At 39.2% G+C, this 25,502-nt stretch overlaps 1 protein-coding gene across 4 annotated transcripts; it reads right to left on the reverse strand.

The window, feature by feature from the left end:
• Positions 1-732: 732 nt before the first annotated feature.
• Positions 733-13,727, reverse strand: LOC107807289 (uroporphyrinogen decarboxylase, chloroplastic-like). 4 transcript variants are annotated; one of them, XM_075228049.1, is made up of 7 exons: positions 13,373-13,726; positions 11,003-11,349; positions 9,307-9,428; positions 5,620-5,730; positions 5,246-5,434; positions 3,508-3,633; positions 733-1,517 (listed from the first exon to the last, which is right to left on the reverse strand). In XM_075228049.1, the coding sequence occupies exons 2-7, from the start codon at positions 11,088-11,090 to the stop codon at positions 1,002-1,004; spliced, it is 1,152 nt and encodes a 383-aa protein (XP_075084150.1). In that variant the 5' UTR covers positions 11,091-11,349; positions 13,373-13,726; the 3' UTR covers positions 733-1,001. The 4 variants fall into 4 exon arrangements, with proteins under 4 accessions (XP_075084150.1, XP_016487131.1, XP_075084151.1 ...); XM_016631645.2 differs by lacking the exon at positions 11,003-11,349 and having other exon boundaries at positions 13,373-13,723; XM_075228050.1 differs by lacking the exon at positions 13,373-13,726 and having other exon boundaries at positions 10,894-11,022.
• Positions 13,728-25,502: the final 11,775 nt, after the last annotated feature.

Below are 25,502 nucleotides of genomic sequence, written 5' to 3' on the forward strand. Positions count from 1 at the left end.
ATCACATAAGATCCTCCAATAGCATGAGTTGGACTAGTATATATATATTCGCTTTGGTCCTTGGACAAAATATTGTGCTATGTTCGGACCTTAATGACGAAACTGCTTTAAATTTGCCTACACGAAAAAGAGTGTTTTTTCTCGAGTACAAAATATGCTACAAGAACAATGGCTGAGGATGACTAGTCTGTTCAGACGTCACATGTTTGCTAAAGCTAAAACTGGAACTTAGCTTCTCACCAACTACATCAGAAGCAAAATCCTCTACTTCATATACAATGCGAGTTGGAACGGAGTTGCCTTAGCGTCTGTGGTGTGCATAGGCCAGGACGAGTGAGGATAAACCTACCTACCAAGGAAAGGGCCAGATCTTGATGTAGAAAGGAGCTGTCCAGCTGAGGCGGAGAAGCTTGACAAATAATGAGAAAATCAAGCCTAGTTGAAAAGGCTTGCCGTTACAAAGGCACAACGCCTCCACCCCCTCACAACGGTAAGTTTTCTTCTCTTTCCTGAAAAAGTATATGCAACTGGCAAACAAACCGAAGAGACGGAGAGAAGAAAAAACAAAATAAGCTGCAGCAACCAATATACAAAAAGTTTAGTGGGTTCAACTTTAAAATTTTACCAAAGTTGAACCAGTCAACTTTCAGTTAATATTTACTCTCAGATACACAATGAGAAAACCTAGCTTCAATGCTTCATCTTCAGTTCAAATAGAGGGAATAAAACACATTCCAAAAAAATGCTTTGAATATTTTCTTTCCCTGTTCGTAGGAAGCATTAGATACAAATGAGAAGAATGAGAGATCTCTGGAAAGTTAAAATTAATAACAATCTAATCTGTTTCCAAAATTAAGACCTTTGGCAACCTCAAAGAAGTGAGCTACATTTTCCCTTGTTCATAGGAAGAATTACATGCAAATGAAAAAAATGCGCCGAAGAATGAAAGACCTCGTGGAAAATATGGAACAGGTTAAAATTGATAACGATCTAATCTGTTTCTAATACCTAAGACCTTTGGCAACCTCAAAGAAGTGAGCCACATTTTCCTCAGGTGTACCAACTTTGATGCCGTGTCCAAGGTTCAAAATATGTTTCCCTCTGCCAGCTTTCTTCACGGTATCGTTTATCCTATTGGTAATAAATTCTTTTGAGCCAAAAAGCACTCCAGGATCCACGTTACCTTGTACAGCCACATTTGGACCCAGTCGTCTCCTACCATCAGCAATATCAACTGTCCAGTCCAAGCTGACCACATCAACCCCTGTCAAGAGTAGTCTCTCAAGCAAGCCACCTGATCCACTTGCATAAAGAATCAGCGGAAGATCAGGATGGGTTAGTTTCACTGAATCAACTATCTGTTTTAAGTAAGGCAAACTGAACTCTTCAAAATCGACTGGGCTTAGCTCTGTGGCCCATGAATCAAAGATCTGTACTGCTTGAGCACCATTGTCAGCTTGATAACGGATATACTTAGCCATTGAGGTCGCAAATTTTTGAAGCAGTGCATGAAGGACCTACATGTCGACAACAATTGATAACATTGCAACATAAATTGGCAGAGCATAAGCTAGTGATAAAATGTTCAAAAAAAGGAGAATTGATACAGGGAGTTGATTGACCCTGCTTTAAGTAGTAATCATAACCCAAGTATTCATTGATATAACCACATGAAAGGACATGTACTCACATGTATATCATGGGTGTGGAAATTTACATGCATAAAATTTATGCCATTTTCAATTTAATGCCACTTCCAAATATTGGTGATCACATGATCCAATGCAGAACAGGATTTGTCAAATGTTTCAGCAGTGTCTCTTTTTCTTTTCTCCCGGGCAGGGTGGGTTCGGAGGATGGATCTTCAGGTTGTTTTAACATGCAAAGTAAATTTTCAACAGGAAAAGGCTATTTTTCGTTTAAAAAGTCAGGTATCAATAACAATGGCATACAGTCCCTCAGGTTCAAAAAAATGGCAGCTTATTATTTCTAGAGTTATTGTTGTTGGCTTCCAGCAGAAAAGAAAGGAAATGAACCAACTGAATCTTCAATAGACTTTGTTTCACCATCTAAAACTTGCAACAAGCAATTAGACAAAAGAGCCCTGAGCTTAGCTTTCCCTTAAATTCACATTTCTCCTTTCTCCTTCCATCAGACACCTCTGAGTTTCCCCTTTTCTTGTCCTTCCATTTACCTTCTCGCATTTGCATAAAAAACAAATCTAAAGCCCAAGAAACCTTGGTGCTTAAAAAGATTTCTCATTTCTCCCTGCCCCTCCTATTTTCCCTCACCTCACAATTGTCAGTTCAAATTCTAGGAATCAAAACTTATTTGCCCCAAAAGTAGAACGTGCTCCATACCTTTTTCTTTTTATTTTCGGTTTAGAATATAACATAACATATTTAGTGCTCTCTAACAAGAGAGTAATTGACATAAGACAGTGCTTTTGTGATTCTCATTTATTCTTCCCCTGTTTCCATTTGATGAATTTCTTAATGCATTTACTTGGTTAGACCTCGATGAATGGGGCTTCATTCTTCAACTTGTGAGTTTGCTAGAGGTGACAAAGTACATGGCCGGTCTTTTGGCAAAATAAGAACAGAATTGCCACTTGCTCAAACTTGAGGGAGCTCAGTGGCAGCTTGCCAAACCATAGAAAATCCAGATGAAAACAACAGAAAGAAAAAGACCACATCAACATATCACCTACCTTTAGGAACTAGGCTAAGATGACTCGTTTGTGGTGGTAATGGTAAAACCCTCACCCTGCACTCCATAGCAGGAAGAAAAGGAAAAAAGCAGAAAAACATGCTCCTGTAACTGATTGAATTCAGTCATCAAATCACCAATGACAGCCTCCAAATATTTACCCCTGCCTTTCCCTCAACAGATATAAGTGTGACAACAAGAGGATCACTGTCTACAAATCAAGAACTCGGCAATCCAAAATCGTAACTGTTTCTGAGAGAAACTCCAAGCTGAAATGACTTTTTTATTGTGGTAAGGGATAAACAGAGCTAAGATGACTTGTTTTTGGGTGGTGACGGATAAAACCCTCACCCTACCTTCTATAGGAGAAAGAAAAGAAAAAAAAACAGAACAAACAATGCTCCTGTAGCCGATTGAATACATAAGTCATCATATAACCGATGACAGTCTCCAAATATCTATCCCCTCTCTTTCCCACAACAGATAGGAAGTGTGACAACAAATAGGATCAGTATCTACATATCAAGCTTTCTGCAATTTAAAATTGAAACTGGTTTGAGAGAAACTTCAAGCAATGGATGGTTGACATAAATCCTGCACTAAATTAAAATCGTACTGAATGTGAAATATCCATCAACATTGCTTGGGCTGTCCTAATACAGGAAGCAGGACCAGGGAATATCAATGGAAGATTCAATAAAAAGATCAGGATTGAAAACATAATATGATCCAATCAATTAAACAAACTATGATTGTCACAGTAGGGTTTAGTAACATAGAGAAGCAATAGTAAATTACCTTGGGCTCTGCAAAAGCTAATCTCTTAATTTTTGTGAAGTTCTTAGAGGAACCGCCTTCAATCACGTATGATGCCAAGGTAAATGGTGCCCCAACGAAACCCAGAACTGCTGCTTGATTATTGACCTAGCAAAGCAAAGATAAGTTCTAACACAATCAACATGGTAGCATACAGGTTATAGTAACAGTAATCAGGTTGTAACATTGTTGAATTTAAGCAAAGCCCAAAAGTTTTCTGTTACCCCCATTTCAATTTTATGGCATCATTCCAGTTCGCGGTTGACACTATGCTCCATATACAACTTTTACGATTTTCAAGAACTCAATTTATTAAACTAATCAATTTTTAAAATTTGATGTGATGCTTTCTCTATCAAAATAGACCCTTGTGGTCCGGCCCTTCCCCGGACCCCACGCATAGCGGGAGCTTAGTGCACCGGGTTGCCCTTTTTTTTTTATCAATAATAAATATAAGCCATTAATATCGTAAGTTCCATATTCAGTGTATTAACAGTTGGAGTATAATTTTACAACATTTTGCCCAAGGATCTCATACAGTGACAACCGTTAGTAGAGATGCTGAATCTTTCTGTCTAGAGACTAATCAAATTACAGTTTATATCACATGAACTGTCCATAGTACAGTCAGACTTCTCTATAACAGCATCCCTATATAACAGTCATTCACTATAAAAGCTAAGCTTTCCTCGGAACCGGTTTTTTAAGTTATATTTTACCTCTCTACAACAGCTTTTTACCTGTAACAACAACAACCATGTTTATAGCAGAACGATCTTTGTAAAATTAACCCTCTATAACAGCCATATAGAATCCTTAAGGTTACTAATAATAACTTTAAAAATATGCACACAATCTTTTCTATTGCACAAAGTTTCTATTTTGCACAAGATAAAAGATTTGAAGATTTGCACATAATATCTTTTTCACTGGACAAATGCCAAAAAATATTTAGATAAAAGATTTAACTGTTAAGCTCTTAGATTCTCTTCAAGTAAAAGCTATTGAATACCTTTTTTCTGAAAATTTGGATACGAATCTTTGCCAACTCAAACGTTATATCGCTAGTAAGAGAATGAAATCTACGAAACAAGTTACAATTACAAAGTTCTTCCATTAATCTGGAAAGAATTTATTTTTCTAAGTAGCTTTAAATGTGTGCCTTAGAGTTTAAATCTTTATCATTTAGTTATGAATTTATGAATAATATGTTAGCTTTCTTCAATATTTAACTAGTTAAATACGCATATCTTTTGAAATTTTAAATTTGAATAATTTTTTTATTTTTTATATGTAACATTAGAAAAGGATAAATAATTGATCTTTGGATAATTTTATTTATAACGGCCAAAAAATATTTAAACGTCAAATGCCGTTATAGGTGTATAACAGCCATTCCCTATAAAAGCCAAAAAATATCGGAACAAACGAGGTTGTTATAGAGAGAGTTGATTGTATTTAGCAAACAAAACACTGCTCTGCAAGTTTAAGTTCTTTTACTTTGAAGATCTCAAACTACTAACATATGCAGCTATTTCAAACATCATCATACATGAATTTTCAGAAGGAAGCAATAAGCTTCTCCTCTTTGGAGGTTAACAAAATCCCTCGACTTATTTCCACCTCAGGTATTTCAACATAAAAAAAAGAGAAAAATGCTCCTTAACAGAAAACCTCCAAGGTTCATATATATTAAAAATAAAAAAAACAAAGAGCAAACCTCTTTCCGCAAAATTGTTAATGCTTCTCCGACATATGGAACTGATTCTTCAGGAATGAATTCTCTAACTTTCTCAACATCAGTAGCTGTTCTCGGTGGATCAAATATGACAGGACCCTTCCCCTTTATGATATCAAAAGGGATGTTCATTCCAGAGAGCGGAGTAAGAATATCTGAAAACAAAATGACCTGCCAACATGAGGAAAACCATTCAGAGCAAACCAATAATCAATAATAGAGCTAAGATGATAGCTTGTGATAAAACACCCAAAGATGGGGATACTGCTCTGGTAAAAAGTAAAAATAATGAAATATCTAACAATAAATGCAACACCAAACACATGCCGAGATAGGACTGCAATAAAGTTTCTTACCCCATCAGGCTGGAATACTTTCCATGGCTGTAGAGAAATTTCTACCACCAGATCTACATTTTCTGATCTCTCACGGAAGGATGGATGCTTCTCACAAAGGATTTGATAACTCTACACAAAAGAAATGCTGAGTAGTAATTAGATGGAAAATGAAATGATCTGAAAATTTCTAATGCAAGTGTAGAAAATAGATCCACATAAGAAATCATGAAGATCAAGCCTTAAAACTGCTAACATAGAATTCAAAAACAAAGGCAGCAGAACTAGAGCTTTGAAAATTCTTAAGCTTTATGATCCGCACACTCTGTCGTCCTACTTGAAGTTTAATGAAACAACAACAACAACAACAACATACCCAGTAATATCCCACATTGTAGGGTCTGGGGAGGGTAGTGTGTACGCAGACCTTACCCCTACCTTGTGAGGATAGAGAGGTTATTTTCAATAGACCCTCGGCTCAGGAAAGCATAAGCACCACATTAATGAAAATATAGACAAGAAGGGACAGTACCAAAAAGCCATATAAAAGCAGTAAAAAACAATAAGACAGTAAGGTGATCAACAATGAAAGAAAACAACGATTAGTCATAAAAACCCACTACTAACAGAAAGCGAGACTGCGTGCCAATATTAATGTTACGAACACTCTAAACTACCTACTCTAGTACCCTAATACTCAACTTCCATATCTTCCTATCAAGGGTCATGTCCTCGATCTGCTGAAGTTGCGTCATGTCTTGCCTAATCACCTCTCGCCACTTCTTCTTTGGCCTACCTCTACCTCTTCGTAAGCCCTCCAATGTCAATCTCTCACACCTCCTCACCGGTGCGTCTGTGCTCCTCCTCCTCACATGACCAAACCACCTAAGCCGCGTTTTCCGCATCTTGTCCTCAATAGGGGCCACACCCACCTTGTCACGAATAACCTCATTTCTGATCCTATCCAACCTGGTGTGCCCGCACATCCATCTCAACATCCTCATCTCTGCTACCTTCATCTTCTGGATATGAGCGATCTTGATTGGCCAACACTCAGCCCCATACAATATCGTTGGTCTGACCACTACTCTGTAGAACTTACCCTTAAGTTTCGGTGGCACCTTCTTGTCACACAAAACATCGGAAGCGAGTCTCCATTTCATCCATCCCGCCCCAATACGATGTGTGACATCTTTATCAATCTCCCCATCCCCCTGAATAATAGACCCAATGTACTTAAAACTCCCTCTCCTAGGGATGACCTGCGAGTCCAGCCTCACCTCCCCTTCCCCTCCTTGAGTCTCGCCCCTGAACTTACACTCCAAGTATTCTGTCTTACTCCTGCTCAACTTGAAACTTTTAGATTCCAGGGTCTGCCTCCATACCTCTAATTGCACGTTCACACCGTCTCGCGTCTCGTCAATCAGTACAATATCATCTGCAAAGAGCATCCACCACGGCACCTCCCCTTGGATGTGGCGCGTCAGTACGTCTATCACCAGAGCAAACAAAAAAGGACTGAGTGCCGACCCCTGATGCAACCTCATCATAACCAGAAAATGGTCCGAGTCCCTAACCACCGTCCTCACTCGGGTCTTTACTCCATCATACATGTCCTTAATCAACCTAACGTAGGCAACCGGTATACCTCTAGGGAGGTTTTGTGGAGATATTTGGAGGCTAGAGGTAGATGGCTTCTGTAGTCGAACGCCCCGGCATAAACCCAAACTGGTTCTCGGAAATAGACACACTCCTCCTCACCCATAGCTCTACCACTCTCTCCCAGACTTTCATAATATGGCTAAGCAGCTTGATACCCCGATTGTTATTGCAATTTTGGATATCACCCTTGTTCTTGTATACAGGAACCATCGTGCTCCACCTCCACTCGTCAGACATCTTCTTCGTTCTAAAAATGATATTAAATAACTTAGTGAGCCACTCCAAGCCTGCCTTGCTCGCACTCTTCCAAAACTCCACCGGAATTTCATCCGGCCCGCTTTGCCCCTACTCATCTTACGCATAGCCCCCTCAACTTCATCAACTCTAATCCGCCTACAATACCCAAAGTCACAACGACTCCCGGAGAGTTCCAAATCATCCAGTACAATGCTCATGTCTCCCTCCTCGTTCAAGAGACTATGGAAGTAGGTCTGCCATCTCCGACGGATAAGCCCCTCATCCAACAAAACTCTACCTTCTTCGTCCTTGATGCAATTCACTTGGTCCAAGTCCAGCGCTTTCCTTTCTCGCGCCTTGGCTAACCTGAACAATCTCTTATCCCCGCCTCGGCCCTCGAGTTCCTCATACAAATGACTAAAAGCTGCACTCTTGGCCGCCGTAACTGCTAGCTTTGCCTCTTTCTTAGCCAACTTATAATGCTCCTTATTCGCCCCCTTCTCCTCCTCGTCTACACTTTCCACTAGCTTCAGATACGCTGCTTTCTTGGTTTCCATTTTCCTTGCACTTCTCCATTCCACCACCAGTCTCCCTTGTGACCACCAGAGTAACCCTTTGAGACCCCTAATACCTCTCTAGCGGCTTCCCTAATGCACTGCGCAGTCGTGGTCCGCGTAGCGCTTGCGTCCCCACTAGTCCTCCAAGCCCCCTAGTCACCAGCTTGACCCCCAACTCGTACGCTTTAGCTTCTGTCAAGGCTCCCCACTTGATCCTATGTTGGCTATACATCACCTTTTTCCTCCTCTTCCTCGTGATCTCAAAGTCCGTGACCAGGAGCCTACGAAGGGTTGAGAGATTCTCACTCGGGATGACCTTGCAATCCGTGCAAAGACCTCTATCGGACTTCCTGCAGAGTAAATAATCAATCTGAGTCTCGGCCACCGAACTCCGGAAGGTGACCAAGTGCTCCCTCTTCTTCGGAAAACTCGAGTTTGCTATCACCAAATCAAATGCTCTAGCAAAGTCCAGCAGAGACGTTCCTCCTCCGTTTCTATCTCCAAAACCAAAGCCACCATACACATCATATTATCCCCCAGACGTCGCTCCAATGTGGCCGTTGAAATCTGCTCCTATGAAAAGCTTCTCGGTATGCGGGATACAACGCACTATCTCATCCAAATCCTCCCAGAAACGCCTCTTGACTTCCTCATCCAAGCCTGCTTGGGGTGCGTACGCACTGATTATGTTCAAAGTAAAACCTCCAACAACTAGCTTAATAGCCATCAGCATGTCATTCACCCTCCTAACCTCCACCACTAGTTCACGGAGGTCCTTATCTACCAAGATACCTACCCCGTTCCTGCCCCCCACCCTCCCAGAATACCAAAGTTTGAAACTGTCCACATCCCACGCCTTATCTCCTACCCAAATATGAAACATCCAACAAATATGATTCACATAGTTCCAAACTTTTTTCCTATTTTACCAGCCCTTCTCTTTTCTCCTAAGTTTCAAACAAAGCAGAAAGATAAAGCCATTACCTTCTCATGCAAGCAGCTGATTAGTAGAGAAAATGCATCTCAGGTACATCAATTAGTAGGTGTGAGTATATAATGTCATATCCCTAAAGACGAATTTTTAAGTTATCTATTCGAAGTCATTTAGGCGAAAGATTATTTTTAACATAATACATCATCTCTTGCAGAGCGGATAACATCAGTAAGTCAAAATTTGCAGCATGGAATGCAGGTAAGATCTTTCAGAGAAGTTCAAAATATACTCAAAGTTAAAACAGAACTATAAACCTGCCTTCATATACCTCCCTGCTTGTCTCATAAGCCAAACAGGAGGCCTTTCTACTTCTTTACCCCTAACAGCATCAAGCAACAAAGGCTCAGTTGCATTTATAGCTTTTGGTTCAGCAACAGTTCCTGGAAATTAAGAGCAGCATCAATCACGCGACCATGTAAAAAATACAATAATTATATTTAAAATATTGAAAAATTAGAAGGTTTCTAGTCCTGAGAGATAAGCACATTAAATCCAACGTGCACTGCAACAACACAAGCATGCAAGAGACACTAGCCACGGATTCAGTACAAGGAGAATTTAAAGGATATGTAGGTTTATCTTTAATAGCTCACTGTTTGACGATAGGACATTGCTCATTCATTTAGCTTGTTGTAGAAAAGAGTACGAGAAATATTCAGTGATGAAAATTATGCTCATTTCCCATTGAGTTTGACTAATATGTTATTCCAACCTAGTTGAAAAGTTTTGATGAAGTTTGACCTAGTTGAAAAGCTAGAGATGTAATTGCCTACAAAAATATGGAAACAAGTAGCTTTAGCTTTTTATTAGGTAATTCCGTTATTGATTAGGATGGGTACGCAACACTTTGTGTAATGTATATCATCTTTAAAGAGTAGGCTATAATGCACTATAGTACCCTAAACTCGACCTAGCAATTTTCCCCTCAAACTATTTTCCTTAGCATTTTCGTCCATTGACTCACTCTGTAATGGTCTCCTTTTTTAAGGTGGTAGCTAAATCTAACATAAACCTTTGGATCCATTTTCTCCTTGTGATTTTTCCAATTACCTATCTCTTTTGTAGCGTTATCACTATATTTTTCCCATTTTCTGGTTATCCTTTTTTTTCTCCTTCCATCACCATAATGCTTCTATCATTCTTCATCCTCTTCTCCCAATCAAACTAACCATTATTTTGACTTGTTATTGAAATATTATAAACTTGTGATTTTATTAAGAATTAGATGGTTTGTGCTAATTCCACATAAGATATTATTTGTACAGACCACTATATAATGGCACGTACAATTAAACGAAGAGACCCTGTATCCTTGAAATTAGTGGAGGACAATTACCGGATTAGATTCGTCTTTTGTTGAATTTATTTTTGACCTGAAAAAAATACTGTCTTTTGTTGAATTATACTTACCTTGTTTTAGTATTTATTTATTTTGAAGGCATAAGCTTTGACATCTTTTTTCAACTTTTTTGTTGTATTAGCTTCATTTATGCCATTGTTTGCTCAACATGTGTGATTATTCTTCCTTGGTTGTACAAGAGAGATGGGTAGGTTTTGTATTTGAACAAGTCTTTCGAAAATTTCTTCATTATCAACTACACATCAATCGCAAACTAGTAGGACTTTGCTATATGAATCTTCACTAACCATTTCGCTCTAGTCAGGCACATTCATGACAATGCTAAATTGTCTGTCTTTATGGCAAACCAGGAATTCATAAAGAGAGGCGCTCTAATCTCACAATTATCCCTACACATGCCAAACTATTAAAAGAAACCTCTGACAATTCTGAACTCAATGCAAGTGTAACACAAAATATATGTCTTAAGTTGAAATAGGTGGTACTTGGTATTGCCTATATGAATCCTTTGCATTCTATTGTTAGCTAAGACCACATTGACCGCGAGAGTTTGTAGCTCTTCTGATACAACTTCCCCCAAGTGAATTTTCTTACGCATTCCCATTTTGTCCTTCCAATTATAAGCTTGTGACAGCAATGGTCTGATGCATTTTGATGTAAACCTAAGACTTGGACAAACCATCTCAGGCTACTTCAAAAAATTCCTTAGTCACCAGATTTTCTGCTAAGACCACATTCTATTGTTAGCTAAGACCACATTGACCGCGAGAGTTTGTAGCTCTTCTGATACAACTTCCCCCAAGTGAATTTTCTTACGCATTCCCATTTTGTCCTTCCAATTATAAGCTTGTGACAGCAATGGTCTGATGCATTTGGATGTAAACCTAAGACTTGGACAAACCATCTCAGGCTACTTCAAAATTCCTTAGTCACCAGATTTTCTGCTAAACAAAAAGCAAGAGCCTAAATAAATCTCTTTCCAAGGACGACCAAAAAGGGGAAGATAGCACAATGTTTAAAGAGTTGGAGGAAAATAACAACAACAAACAACAACAAACCAAGTGTAATTCCATAAATGGGGTTTGGGGAGGGTAGTGTGTACGCAGACCTTACCCCTACCTTATAAAGATAATGAGGCTGATTATGATAGACCCTCGGCTCAAGGAACAATAGAGATAAGATAAAGCAACCAAGTAGCAAACAATGGTGACAACAATGTAATATGGTGACGAGCGCGAATAACACATCAGGTAATAATAAAGAACCATGACTAAGATAATACAAAAATAGTCCTAGTACTACTGGTAAGCCTAGGAGGAACACACTACTAACTGTCAACCTACAACCCTAATCCTCGACCTCCACACCTTTCTATCGTGGGTCATATCCTCGGTAAGCTGAAGCAATGACATGTCATGCCTAATAACATCTCCCCAATACTTCTTAGGCCTACCCCTTCTCTTCCTCAAAGTTTTAGCAACATTTAAGATCCAAATGGAGTGTTGCTATATGCTTCTTGATCATCAAATACATCAAGGAGATGCATATCATCCTACGTTTGAGAAATACGCCGCTAAGGCCCTCGAATTACGGATAACAAATCGGAGGGAAGAATCAAGGGATAAACAGAGTTGTAACCTGCAATGTTTATCAATAAAAAAAAATTCTTTATAGTTGTTTGTGATTGCAGTTTTATTTTTCTGCACAAATTTATTGCAAACAAATTGGCACGCCCAGTATGACCAGTTCTGCCATCTCTTCCTCCAGCATAACATCAAGTTTCAAGATTATCTGTTGTGATGGTCAGGTATTTCAAGTCTTGTCTTCATGTTTCAGCAAGCCTATACCTCGACAAACCTTGAAGTAGGAAGCATTTGTAGACACTGAAATTTTAACAGATCAAGATAAATCCTAAATTCAAGATGACTATTGAAATATTAGGAGTGTATTAGGGTTACTTGGTGGCTACTCCACCCAAACCTTAATTCATGCCTATAAATAAGGCTATATATGTCCTTCAAAGATAATCTCACCAATCCCATAATGTACAAAGAGATCGCATATACGATCTCGAAATTCCAAAAAAAATTCATGGAATATTCATTAGAGATCAAAGACATGTCAAATATGTCTTGCTCAAAGTTCCAGCAACATTCAAGATCCAAATGGAGTGTTGCTATATGCTTCTTGATCATCAAATACATCAAGGAGATGCATATTATCCTATGTTCGAAATACGCCGCTAAGGCCCTCGAATTACGAATAACAAATCGGAGGAAAGAATCAAGGGATAAACAGAGTTGTAAACTGCAATGTTTATCAATAAAAAAAAATTCTTTATAGTTGTTTGTGATTATAATTTTATTTTTCTGCACAAATTTATTGCAAACAGGGACTTCTTGACGGACCAGCACTCAGCCCCATACAACAGTTGAAGGAAAATAACGTATTTGAAAAATTGCTATGTATGTAAGTAGTTAATTTTTTTATTTTTTTTTTTAATTTTTTATTTAAACCCCTCCCAAATTAGGAGGATCTATAGTGTTTTCACACTTCCGCTCCAGTGTGACTCGAACCCAGGACCTAACGGTCGTGGGGGAGGTGCAGTAGTTAATTGAACAAATAGGTTTTCTTCAGCTTCAGTTAATCCATCATAACCAAGTTCTAGAGACTGCAATCCGCTGCACCATTTTGATGAATTTCGAAAAGCATATCTCATCATAACACAAGCCCTAACTTAGCCAAAATCCGGACCAAGGTATAACATATTAAGCTTTAACTAATAAACCATTCATAGAAATTACTAAACCATATATAAAGAAGATTCAGAAACAACAAATGAAAAACACATACAGATATCACCAATCACAAACAGAACGCGTTGTTCTGGTGAAATTAAGCTGCATTGAATGATTGAAAAATATAAGAGGAGCAATTAGAAAGTCAAAAGGCTTGAAATTATACCTCCGACGGAGCAACAGATTCTGGACTTGACATTACATCGAGAAGAAGAAGGAAATGCAGATTTAGATGAAATTGGGATTGCTGAGAAGGACGACAAGGAGCTGTAATTACAAGCCATGATTTCGGAGTGAAGTGAAAAAGGGGATTACGAGCGTCGGATGAAATTGCTTTGCATTTCAAACAGTCGGTAAACTGGGTTTTGGCCAACGAAAAGATAAAAAAATGGAGGAGTAAATGACAACGTAGATAACTTCAAGATAAGGTGGCAGGATATCTCAAATCTAATACTAATGGGTGAGCTTTGCGATTACTTCCAAGCTCCACTTTTCATTGTTACATTGTTCCTTTCCTCTTTCTTATTTTTTACTACTCCCTAGTCATCTTCATGTTCATTATGTGACACACTTTATCTATGAGTTAGTTTAAAATATTTTAATATTTAGAAAAATTTAACTTTGTACCTTTTTTACCTTCTTATGAAATCTAATTACACACATACTCAAGTTTCAAGTTAATTACATGATCATATATATTTTACCAATTATATATAAATAAGTTTTAAATGAGTATCCCTTTATATTATGAATTGAATAAGGAATATCAGTTATTATAATTGCCCACTCTCTCTCTGTCTCTCTCTTCGTTTCTCGCTGTCTCTCTCTCTTGCAAAGCCTAAAGATTCACTTCGCATTAGTTGGTCATATGTCTCTCTCTCTTGCAAAGCCTGAAGACTCATAAGGATTTGATTATATTAGTTTATATCGCTTTAGTTGGTTATATCAGTATATGATTTGAAAAGACGAATGCTCAAGGAAGTTAAAATTGCAAAGCATGAAGATTCACTTCGCTTTAATTGGGCTATAACATATGCGGAAACTTTAATCTCTCCTAATTCTCTGTAGAATTATAAATTTTGAAGGTGTTTGACTCTCCACCGTTGACAGCCATTAAAAAGCTTTGAAGCTTTGAAATCGAATTTGGGTTTTCAAAAATCATTATTTGTTTGGATTGGGTATTGTTGCAAACAATTGGGATTATTGTTTAGAGTTTATATCTTAATTTTGAGGATGTTTTGGTGAAGATTAGACTTGATTTTGGTTGAATTTCATATTGAAACTAGAAGAAGAAGAAGAAGAAGAAGAAGAAGAAGAAGAAGAAGAAGAAGAAGAAGAAGAACACATGACAAACAATATACTTACGAAATTGTAGTAAAGTTGTAGTATAATTGTATGTAATTTGTATTCTGTTGTAGTTATATATTTTTTTTTATTTGAATGTAGTATGAAAGTTGAAAAATAGTTGTATAATCTATGAATCGTTATATAAAATTTGTATTTAAGTTATCAATACTATCTTTTTACATAAAATTGTTGATATGTATTAAAATTGTATTAAGAGAGTAAGTTTTGTAGTAAAATTATAGAAAAATTATATTCTCTTGTTTATATAAATTTTTTATTTAACTATTATATGAAAGTTGAACAATATTGTGTAAAAATTATATTTAAGTTGTATGATATTGTAGTTGTATATAACTAAGTAGAAATAATGTATGAAAATTATAGATAAGTTGTAGATAAGTTGTATAATATATAATTAGTTGTATGAAATTTATTTTTACTATGTATAAATCAGATACAAAATATACAAAAGACATATTGTATAAAATTTGTATAAAAATTATATTTAAGTTGTATGATATTGTAGTTGTATTTAACTATGTAGAAATAATGTATAAAAATTATAGATAAGTTATATAATGTATAATTAGTTGTATGAAATTTATTTTTACTATGTATGTTGTTGTAGATATTCAAATTTGCATTAAATTTGTACGAAATTTATTTTTAATTTGTATGTTGATGTACCATACATTGTTCTTTTTCTCAATTGATTTATTAAAGAAAGAAAAATAGAGAATGAATTCCAAATCGACTCATGTGCGCTGATTCATATTTGTTTGAACAGAAAAATTTGAATATTGATGGGAACTGAATGATTTGGATGGAGAAAGAGGTAAGTTTTTTATGCCGTGGTTGATTGTTTATTTATTCTAGAAAGAGGTAAGTTTCGTGGTTAACCTTGACTTGAGGAAAATAAGGTAGAATCGAGTCTATTTGTTATGTGAATTAAACGTTGGGGGTAGTGTATATGCAAGGTGATGAGTATATATGCGCAGGCCATGGGATAAGCATGCGGGTGGAATTTCCTTACTTGTACTATGTTAACTTGCTTATTGTGTCTTCCATGCCTTAAATAGACTGTTTATTAATTTTTTGATTACTCGCTTTCAAGTTACTTCTTATATTGAAATTATTGTGATATTGGGTGTTGAGCCCCAGACCGCAGCCACTACCAGGGGTAGGGTCCTGGGCCGAGTTAGAGCCAGAGCTCAGCCTAGAGCACGTGCAGAAGCACCAATTGCAAAGCCTCAGCTAGAGTAGGATGATGGGATCCCTGTTCCGATCGAGCCAGTTGGACCAGCTCAGGTCCTAGAGGGGTTCATTGCTACCCTAGTGCTTCAGGACGCCCTAGTCTGCTTGGTTGGCCTAATGTAGAGTATGGCCCAAGCCGGTGTGTTCTCTATGACACCATTCGTCTCTCAGGCTGGGGGAGTAGCCCAGACTCCCCTACTCATACTCTAGAAAAGATGGCTCATGGATATCAGACTCCGACAGTTCCACCAATTGGAGCAGTTCATCCTATTATTGCTACACAACCCTAGGAGAGATCCGCGATGTCAGCCAAGGGGATGAAGAGGTTGGACAAGTTCACCAAGTTGTTTCCCACTCGCTTTGAGGGTACACCTTCTGAGGACTCCCAGAAGTTCTTGGACTATTGTCATGAGGTATTACACAACATGGATATAGTGGAGTCTAACGGAGTTGACTTCATAGTGTTTCAGATGCATGGCTCTGTGATCGCGTCCAAATGCACACCTCTAAAAAGGTATGAAACGACCGTATGCATTTATAGTAACCCAATGAAGAGTCGGGGTCGAATCCACATGGAGCTAGATGGAAGTTAGGGGTATATATTCTAATGCATGGAATTGAATTATCTCAATTTGCACTTCCACAAAAAAGGTTTCGCTTCTATTTCTAATTTTATACTAAAGTTTGCAGAGTAAAGAAATAAGACTAGGATAGTTGTTTTTGATGTTTTTCAAATTGGTAAAACGCTTAGGGCTATCAACTCTCAATTACCCACTCAATACCTCTCGGTCAGAGAGTGGTTTTGCCCAATTTGGCTTTCTCAAGACCAAATGGGTATTACAAAAACAGTTGACAAAAGCTCAAGTCGGGTTATTACTATCTCCAGGTTGAACTCTTTAATTGGGTTAATCAATCTCTCGATTGACCCAATTCCTTGTTAGCCAAATTTTGCTAGACTAAGTCTCTCTTTCTCAAGTAGAGACTAAGTCGAATAGGCATGAACCAATATTTGCAACCATTAATTCCACAAATTAAAGCATGAACTAGGCTAAATAACAAATACACGATCATAAACAAGCACTAATTTAATTATCCATAAGGTTAACACACTAGGGTTGGGTCACAACCCTAGTAAAAATCTAGCTACTCATGCTTGGGGTTGAAGAAGAAGAAGAAACACTAATTAAACTCATAATATAAGTTTAAAATAATAAAATCTATTGTAAAATACATCAAAATATAGTAAACTTCCAAAAGAAGCAAAGAAAAACGGCTACAGTACTTGCTGATGTCAAAACTTAACCTAGTTTTGTGAAACTCTTCTATTTATACGAGTCTAAAAATCTCAGACAAAAATGTCCCTCGAGAGGTTCTGCGGCCGCACAATTCCATGTGCGGTCCGCAGATGTCTTCGTCTTGCAGGAGCTGGGATTCTGTGACCGCACAATTTTGAACTGCGGCCGCGAGGTAATATTTCTACGGTCTGCAGATTTAGCACTGTGGCTGCAAAAAACTCTTTTGCAGTCCGCAATAGTATGATTACGGCCGCAAGATAATCTTCTGCGGCCACACAAATCTTGTGTAGACCGCAATTCGAGGAACTCTAGACTTGGCTTTTTTTTGTCAACTCTCTAATCTTGGATCCTAACCTAGCTTTTACGTCCACACAATTCATGTGCAGTCCGCAATTTGCTCAGAAGTCTGCTGAGTTTTTATTCCTTGATTGCGGCTGCAGATGGAATTCTGCGGACCGCACAATGTAAGCTTCTGTGCCTTTTATTGCCTTGTGTTTAGACTACTCCTTTTTGAGTCTAATTTCATCTCGGGAGTCCAACATCCAATATTCCTGCAATTTTGCACATTTCATTAGTTTCAGGAGCACAATTTCAATGCTTTTAGACTAAAACAAAAGCTAAAAGGCACTAACAAGTAGTCAAAATCCCCACTTATCAACTCCCCCAAATTTAAGTCTTTGCTTGTCCTCAAGCAAACAAAATAGTTCCTACCTCCACAATTTAAGGGTCATTTCAGCCAGTCAAAGGCGAGCCATTCACACATCAGTTGGGACCAACAATTACTCACAATACTTATGTATTATCAATAAGGAGACTAGTTAAATATTCATGCACATATAGTTCTAGTGTGACACTTGAGCATCAAGAGTTGAATTTATTCATCAAGGAAGCTCGCTCTTTCATGTAGGTCTTTATGGATCCCAAACTCCTCCTCCTCTACTCTCCGTTTGCATAGCTCACTTAAGAATTTTAGCACTCAATCCAAAGATTTGTGAAAGGTTCACTCATCTCTCTCAAGAGAATATCGCAAAGTACGACTTCAAGTACCATAGGCTTGCCCCTCATGTAGATCGCCACTAATGTAAGCTCACTCGGCTTGAAATCAAGTAGGGCATTTTTTGGAATGTAATGAAGGCTTTTGGATTAGTGTTGGATACACTATGGTTGAGTGGATTCACCTTTCCTTAAGCGTTCCCTTTTGTTATTCTCGGCTCACACTTTGCCAGTTCTTTGGGGCACTTTCTTTTCCTTGGGGAACTAGAGAGACTTAAAATCACTCTTTTTTTTTTATCATGACATTCATTTTCTCCTTCTTTGATTTCTCCATGTTTTGGATCATTACCTCTCTTTGAATCCCTTCAACTCTTCCACTTATTTTTTTTACATTTTTCTTTTTGTTCTTTTCTTTTCTTGCCTTTCCTTCTCATAATTTCTTTTTCTCTTTTTGTGTCTTGATACCTCTTTCAAGTTCCTCGTCTCTCCCCCAAACTTATATTTTTAGCCAATTGTTTCACAAGAGTGTTAAGGAAAGCTCGAGTGCCAAGAGAGGATCACGACAAAATGGGTAAATGCTTGTAACATGGTTATTAAATGAGAAAGGCTCGAGGCTCAAATGGGTTGACTAGGGATAACAACATTGATAGGCAATGAAAAATTCAAACGAGCCAAGAAAAGCCTACAATCACTTCTCAAGCCAAGTAAATCTTAAGATTTCGCCTTGAAACATATTCGAGGCAAGTTCTAGACCTTTCGCACGAGTATTTAGACTAGCAACAAAGTATCTCACCCCTCACATAACTGGATTATTAAAGAGGATAGAGCCGAGGGCCCACAACGACCACATTCAAGATTAAAAGTCACTATGGTTCGATTAAACCACTCGATGGTTTCCTAAGTCAACACAAGAGTCACAAAGTCACTAACTAGAGTTATTTCTTTCAAAAATCTTGTTTCTAACCATAAGCACGTAGTTAAGTGTGTTGGTACCAAATGAAGCATGATTGACTCTTCGAGCATGACTCAATTAGGTCTTTTTATTCATTACTCCTACTATTATTACCTAAACACCAAACATACTCATTCCCTTAAAAAGGTTGTCACGCCATCCATCATTGGAAAGAGTCACCCGGTTCACACAAAAACTACCTTTGGAAAGAACCGTGGCATTAAGAAAATCAAAGGTTTATTATCTACTAAAACCTAAAAAGAATCTATTAAATCAAAACAAAGCTACTAAATTAAATATTAACCAATAAGAAAATAAACATAAAGAAGCTATAAAGCAAAAGCTATTGAAACCATAATGAATATACATAATGAGGGAGAAGGAGAAGATATATACATAATGAGAGAAGAAAAAGAAAATATATCAAGTTATTACAAGCCAAATGTTTCAGAATCAACAAATAAGATCAAATAAACTCTACCCCCTGAATAAATATAAGCATTGTACCTAATGCTTAACAAAATAAGAGTAAAGGAAGGGCAAGAGTGAAGAAGACTCCATATGGCTCCTTGGACATCTCTATGTCCCCAGTAATGTTACCACCCTCAGTCTCTTCCAACTGGATCTCATCATCCTCAACTCTAGGAGTGACTGGGTTGGTGAACATCTGACGCACTGCCTCGGCTGTGTCGGCAGCAGAGTCTGGCTCCTCAGACTGGCTAGCTAGTGCCACTGGTGTTGTTGGTGCTGTAGGATCTGGGCCTGGGTGGTGTGGGTCAATCTACATGTCAAATGGAATATCTCCGGCTACAGCAAGCTTGGTAACCTGTCTCTATAGCTTGTCCACTGACTTCTTGGAGGCCTGGGACTTTCTCATCTTCTTTACTTCTTTGCCCAGCTCTTCGATCACTGACACGTGCTGTGCCAAAGTAGCCATGACCATGTTCTGGTTCTCCAGGAGCTTCTTCAATGTCTCTTAAACTGATGGGGGCATATAAGGTGCCAGAATAGAAGACTGTGCTGCAACAGTACTGGATAAGTCAGACAACTTTTGCAGTGGCTGTCTGCATCCAGCTGTTGAGGCTCGCCAATTCCTAGAAGACTCGCAGCGCAGAAAGTGGAGAAGTAGGCATGGGCACCAGCTTCAAAGCCGATGTGGAACCTGTAATAGGAACTGCTGTAGGAACTGAGGATGGTGGTGGAGGCATGGCTGCGATACTAGATGAAGGCTCGGTCGAGGTGGATGGAACATCAACAGCCTCTGCAACTACCACCGATGGCTCATCAGACTGGCATGTAGTGGTAGACGGCTGGCCCTTTTTCTTAGGATTATGTGCATACATCAATGAGTACCATGAGAAAGGCTTCTTCGCCTACACCTTTATATCAAAGTCCCTCGGCTCTACCCTCGCATCTGTGAGATACTCTGTAATGGTGTTGGGATACGGGTAGGGTGTGTCAGCTTGCCGGGCAACCACAAAGATGTTGGCCGACATCACGACACCCACATTGATAGGGTACCCGGCCATGATGGAAGTAAATAGAACTACCCGAGGGATCGAAAGATATGTCTCATTTTAGCACGGGCCTAGTCTGCTGCATACAAAGGTTTGCCACCCCTTTATCTCGAAGCTCAGAGTGCTCCTGTGAATAGAAACCCCTGCTGTGATCCATGGTGGCGGTGGCCCAGGAGCTGCTAGAATATTTGTTAGCCAAAGACGAGCTGCATCCCCAAGTGCATATTTCTCTAAGTACTATGTGGGCTCGATATCATAAAATCCCAAGTAGGTATTCAATATGTGCTGATCAAATCGCACCTTGAGGTTTCTCACTTTTGTCACCTTTGTCCATTTCTTGATATGCGCCACATTAGCGTAGAATTCCCGAACAAGGTACTCCTTAGCATCCACCACGCTCTGGGTAAACCATATCCACCCTTTGCGCTCCAAACTATCTTAATACTATAGGGTTATACCTCTCCAGATCTTTTAACTGAAACTGTCGTTCAAGAGCGAGTGACCTCACTGGCCACCATTCACGAAAACTGGAGTAAGCAGTCAAGCTGATTAGTCGGTCCTCCCATACCTAATCTTCCCATACCTCTTTCTTCTTCGACCGCTCAGGGCTGGCAGCTGTAGCATCTCCCCATCTGCCATCATCGGAGATGTCCTGAACTGATATCTCTGGTGCCTGAGGGACAGGTGTGGTGGAAGATTTAGAAGCCTGACTAGCACTCTCCGAACCCTCGGAAGTTCTATGAGATGTGGACGATTCGTCTCTGAGTTGATACCTCTCTGGAGGCCTTGACTGGACAGCCGGTTGCTCATGTACAGAGCCTGAGTTGCCCTCTGATGCTTCCCTAGATGGGGCATAAGAACTGGTCTCGGAAAGGTCTGCACCTTTCCCTCTGCCGGCTGCTATTTTCTTTTCGATTTCATGTTGTTGGGCACTAGGTAAGGGTCTTTTCCCTCATCCCCGAGAAGGGTCACCCCTTCCTTTCGAAGTATCGCCTCTGCCTCTAGATCGCACCATTTTATGTACAAAGCAAAGGTAATTGTTAGTTGCAGTTCAAGTTCAAACATGCAATGAGATCTGTAAGGATACATCAAAAGGCACAGGGAGGAAACACAGTTAAAATCGCAGTCCGGCTGCAAAAAGGGCCTTGCGGACCGCATAATTTTCTTTTGCGGCCGCAGATTTTGATTGCGGTTCACACATTTTATCCTGCGGCCGCAACTCAGATACCACAAATATGCCAACTCTCTGATAACAGAAAATTGGATGTTTTGCGACCGCAACCTATTTTCTGTGGTCCGCATAATTTTATTGCGGCCGTACATTGAATCACAAATAGCACCCTTCTCTGAAGACAAGAAAAGAACTATTTTGCGGCTGCAATGGAAATTCTGCGGTCCGCACAATTTTCCTTGCGGCCGCAGACTCATGCTTATTTAAACTTACCTAGAATCAACTTCTGCGGACCGCACAATTACTTGTGCGGCCGCAAATTCCAACAATTACGAACAATTCGGCAATTTTATATAGGGCTTGCAATGTTTTGCACAAATTTTGACATGGAAATAACGTATAAGCATGAAAATCTATTGACCCATTTCCCTTAGAGTATTTATCAGTTTACCCACTATAGATTTAACCCCCACAAGTATGTACAATTAGATTCAATAGACAAGTGGCCTAAAATTAATTAAAAAGCTATGAATTAAACTAAAAATTGAAAAATCTAACAAGTAATTGAAGCATACTAGATATGAATGAGTGCAAGAAATGAGTGATCAACAGTTGCTAGGCGTGTGGGCAGTTGATTTAAGAAGAACTTTCAAATTGGTGCAAGTTTTGTGCTCAGAGAGGGAAAAGGGGAACAATGACCCTAGACCCTCTATTTATACCTATTGATTTTGCTAAGGGAAAGAGAAGAGAGTGCGACCGCAGAATTCCAATTGCGGTCCGCACTCTATTACCTGGGGGCTTAGATGCCTTTTGTTTTTGCGGACCACAGATTTTGGTGTGCGACAGTAGATCATTTGTTGCGGACCGCAGATTTCATGTTGCGGCCACAAATCAGCTATTTTTCTGACAAGTCAACTTCAGAGAGCTATTTTCCACCTTCAATTTATGCGGTCCATAATGTAATTGTGTGGCCGCAGAGCACCTTCTGCTGCAATAACCAAAATTGTGTGGTCCGCACAATGCAATTGCGGTCCGCAATTCTTTCCACATTAAACCAGATTTCTGGGCACAATTCCTGTAAAGCACACTCATCCCCTGCAACACACTTCAAATCAAGTTAGCACAAAAATGACTCCTAACTACAAAAGAAACAAAGAAAAGAAAAAGAAACATGGGTTGCCTCCCAAAAAGCGCCTGATTTAATGTCGCGACATGATGCATATTACCATCATTCGAAATGAATCACCGCCACAACATGGCCATCACCAACTTTTCCCAAAAAGTACTTCATCCAGTGACCATTGACTTGGAATACCTCAATATTTTTGTTCTTCAAGTCCAATGCACCAAAAGGCGTCACACCCACAATTTCAAAGGGACCACTCCATTTAGATTTTAGCTTTCTGGGAAACATCCTCAACCGTGAGTTGAACAACAATACGAGATGCCCACCTTAAACTCTTTATTCCAAATGTATTTGTCATGAAGATATTTCATCTTTTCTTTGTACAAGGACGAACTTTCAAAAGAATGATACCGGAACTCATCCAATTCATTCAAATGTGCAACCCTCAAATTTGCTGCTACATCCCAATCAAGATTCAACTTCTTTAGAGCCCACATAACTTTGTGCTCAAGTTCCACCGGAAGATGACAAGCTTTTCCGAACACCAACCAGTATGGAGACATTCCGATAGGTGTTTTGTAAGACGTCCAATAGGCCCATAATGCATCATTGAGCTTCTTTGACCAATCCATCGGTTAGCATTCACTGTTTTAGACAAAATACTCTTTATCTCCCGGTTGGAGACTTTTACTTGACCGCTAGCTTGTGGATGATAAGGAGTTGTGACTTTATGAGTAACACCATACTTGCTAAGTAAAGTGTCAAAAGCCTTGTTGCAAAAATGCAACCCCCATCGCTTATGATAGCCCGCGGAGTACCAAACCTTGCGAAAATATTCTTCTTCAAGAACGCCACCACACTTATCGCTTCATTGTTGGGTAGAGCAATGGACTCAACCCATTTAGACACATAATCAACTGTGACCAAGATGTAGGTATTTCCACAAGAACTCATAAAAGAACCCATGAAGTCAATACCCAACACATCAAAGATATCAATCTCCAAAATGGTAGTGAGAGGCATTTCATTCATCTTCGAGATTCCACCGGCCCTTTGACATTCATCATATCTTTTCACTAAATCACTTTCATCCTTGTAAAGAGTGGGTCAATAGAAACCACAACTTAGCACTTTGGCCGCCGTTCTTGTTCCACCATGGTGACCACCATATGACGAAGAATGACATGCCTCAAGAATTTTACCTTGCTCTTCTTCCGGTACACATCTTCTAATTAACCCATTCGTACAAATCCGAAAAAGTTATGGCTCATCCCAATAATAATCTTAACAATCCCATTTGAGCTTCTTCCTTTGGTTTGAAGAGAACTCAACCGGGATGATTCAACACACAAGGAAATTTGCTAGATCCGCTAACCATGGCACCTCCTTCATTGAAATAGCCAAGAGTTGCTCATCGGGGAAGGAATCATTGATTTCAAGGCCATCATGCAGCCTCCCCTCCTCCTCCAAACCAGACAAGTGGTCCGCCACTTGATTTTCACTCCTTCTTCGATCTTGGATGTCGATATCAAACTCTTACAACAAAAGCACCCATCTCATCAACCGAGCTTTGGAATATTTCTTGCTCATAAGATAGCGAAGTGCCGCATGATCCGTGTAGACAATAACTTTTGCACCCATCAAGTACGGGCAAAACATCTCAATTGCAAACACAATGGCAAAGAGCTCTTTCTCTATAAAGGTATAGTTGACTTGGGCACCATTCATGGTATTACTAGCATAGTAGACCGAATGAAAAATCTTGTTGATGCGTTGCCCCAAAATAGCCCCAATCACTACGTCACTAGCATCACACATGAGCTCAAAAGGAATACTCCAATTAGGAGCGGTGATAATGGGAGTGATTGTCAATTTGAACTTTAACAATTCGAAGGCTCTCATGCAATCAACATTGAAGTAAAACTTAGCATCTTTCTCTAAAAGCTTACACAACGGGTTCACCACTTTAGAGAAATCCTTGATGAAGCGCCGGTAAAACCCTGCGTGGCCTAAGAAACTTCGCACGCCTTTCACCGAAGTTGGAGGTGAAAGTTTAGAAATCACCTTAATCTTTGCCTTGTCGACTTCAATGCCATTCTTTGAGATCTTATGGCCAAAGACAATGCCTTCCTCGACCATGAAATGATACTTCTCCCAAATTAGCACCAAATTTGTTTCTTCACATCTTGCCAATACTTTATCCAAATTTTCCAAGCAATCATCAAAGGAATTCCCAACCACCAAGAAGTCATCCATGAAAACTTCAAGGTAGTCCTCCACCATATCCGTGAAGATAGCTATCATACACCTTTGAAAAGTCGTCGGTGCATTACATAACCCAAATGGCATCCGCTTGAAGGTAAAAGTACCATAGGGACATGTAAAGGTTATTTTCTCTTGATCCTTCGGAGCAATAAGGATTTGGTTGTAGCCCGAATATCCATCTAGAAAGCAATAGAAAGCGTGGCTGTCCAACCTATCAAGCATTTGGTCAAGGAATGGAAGTGGAAATTGATCATTCCTTATGACTTTGTTAAGCTTGCGATAGTCCATACATACTCTCCAACCGATCACCGTTCTTGTAGGAATCAACTTATTCTTGTCATTAGTGACCCCCGTCATGCCCCCTTCTTTGGGACAC

The sequence above is a fragment of the Nicotiana tabacum genome, chromosome 13, assembly GCF_000715075.1.
Source record: "Nicotiana tabacum cultivar K326 chromosome 13, ASM71507v2, whole genome shotgun sequence".
NCBI classification, from domain to species: domain Eukaryota; kingdom Viridiplantae; phylum Streptophyta; class Magnoliopsida; order Solanales; family Solanaceae; genus Nicotiana; species Nicotiana tabacum.

Bases quoted from the DNA above. Each gene is read 5' to 3' on its own strand.
- LOC107807289 (XM_016631645.2), bottom strand. From the start codon at position 13,490: ATGGCTTGTAATTACAGCTCCTTGTCGTCCTTCTCAGCAATCCCAATT. The intron at 9,429-13,372 runs GTATAATTTCAA...CTTAATTTCCAG, and splicing joins AATCTGTTGCTCCGTCGGAG to GAACTGTTGCTGAACCAAAA. The intron at 3,634-5,245 runs GTTTGCTCTTTG...TTGCTTTGCTAG, and splicing joins TAACAATTTTGCGGAAAGAG to GTCAATAATCAAGCAGCAGT.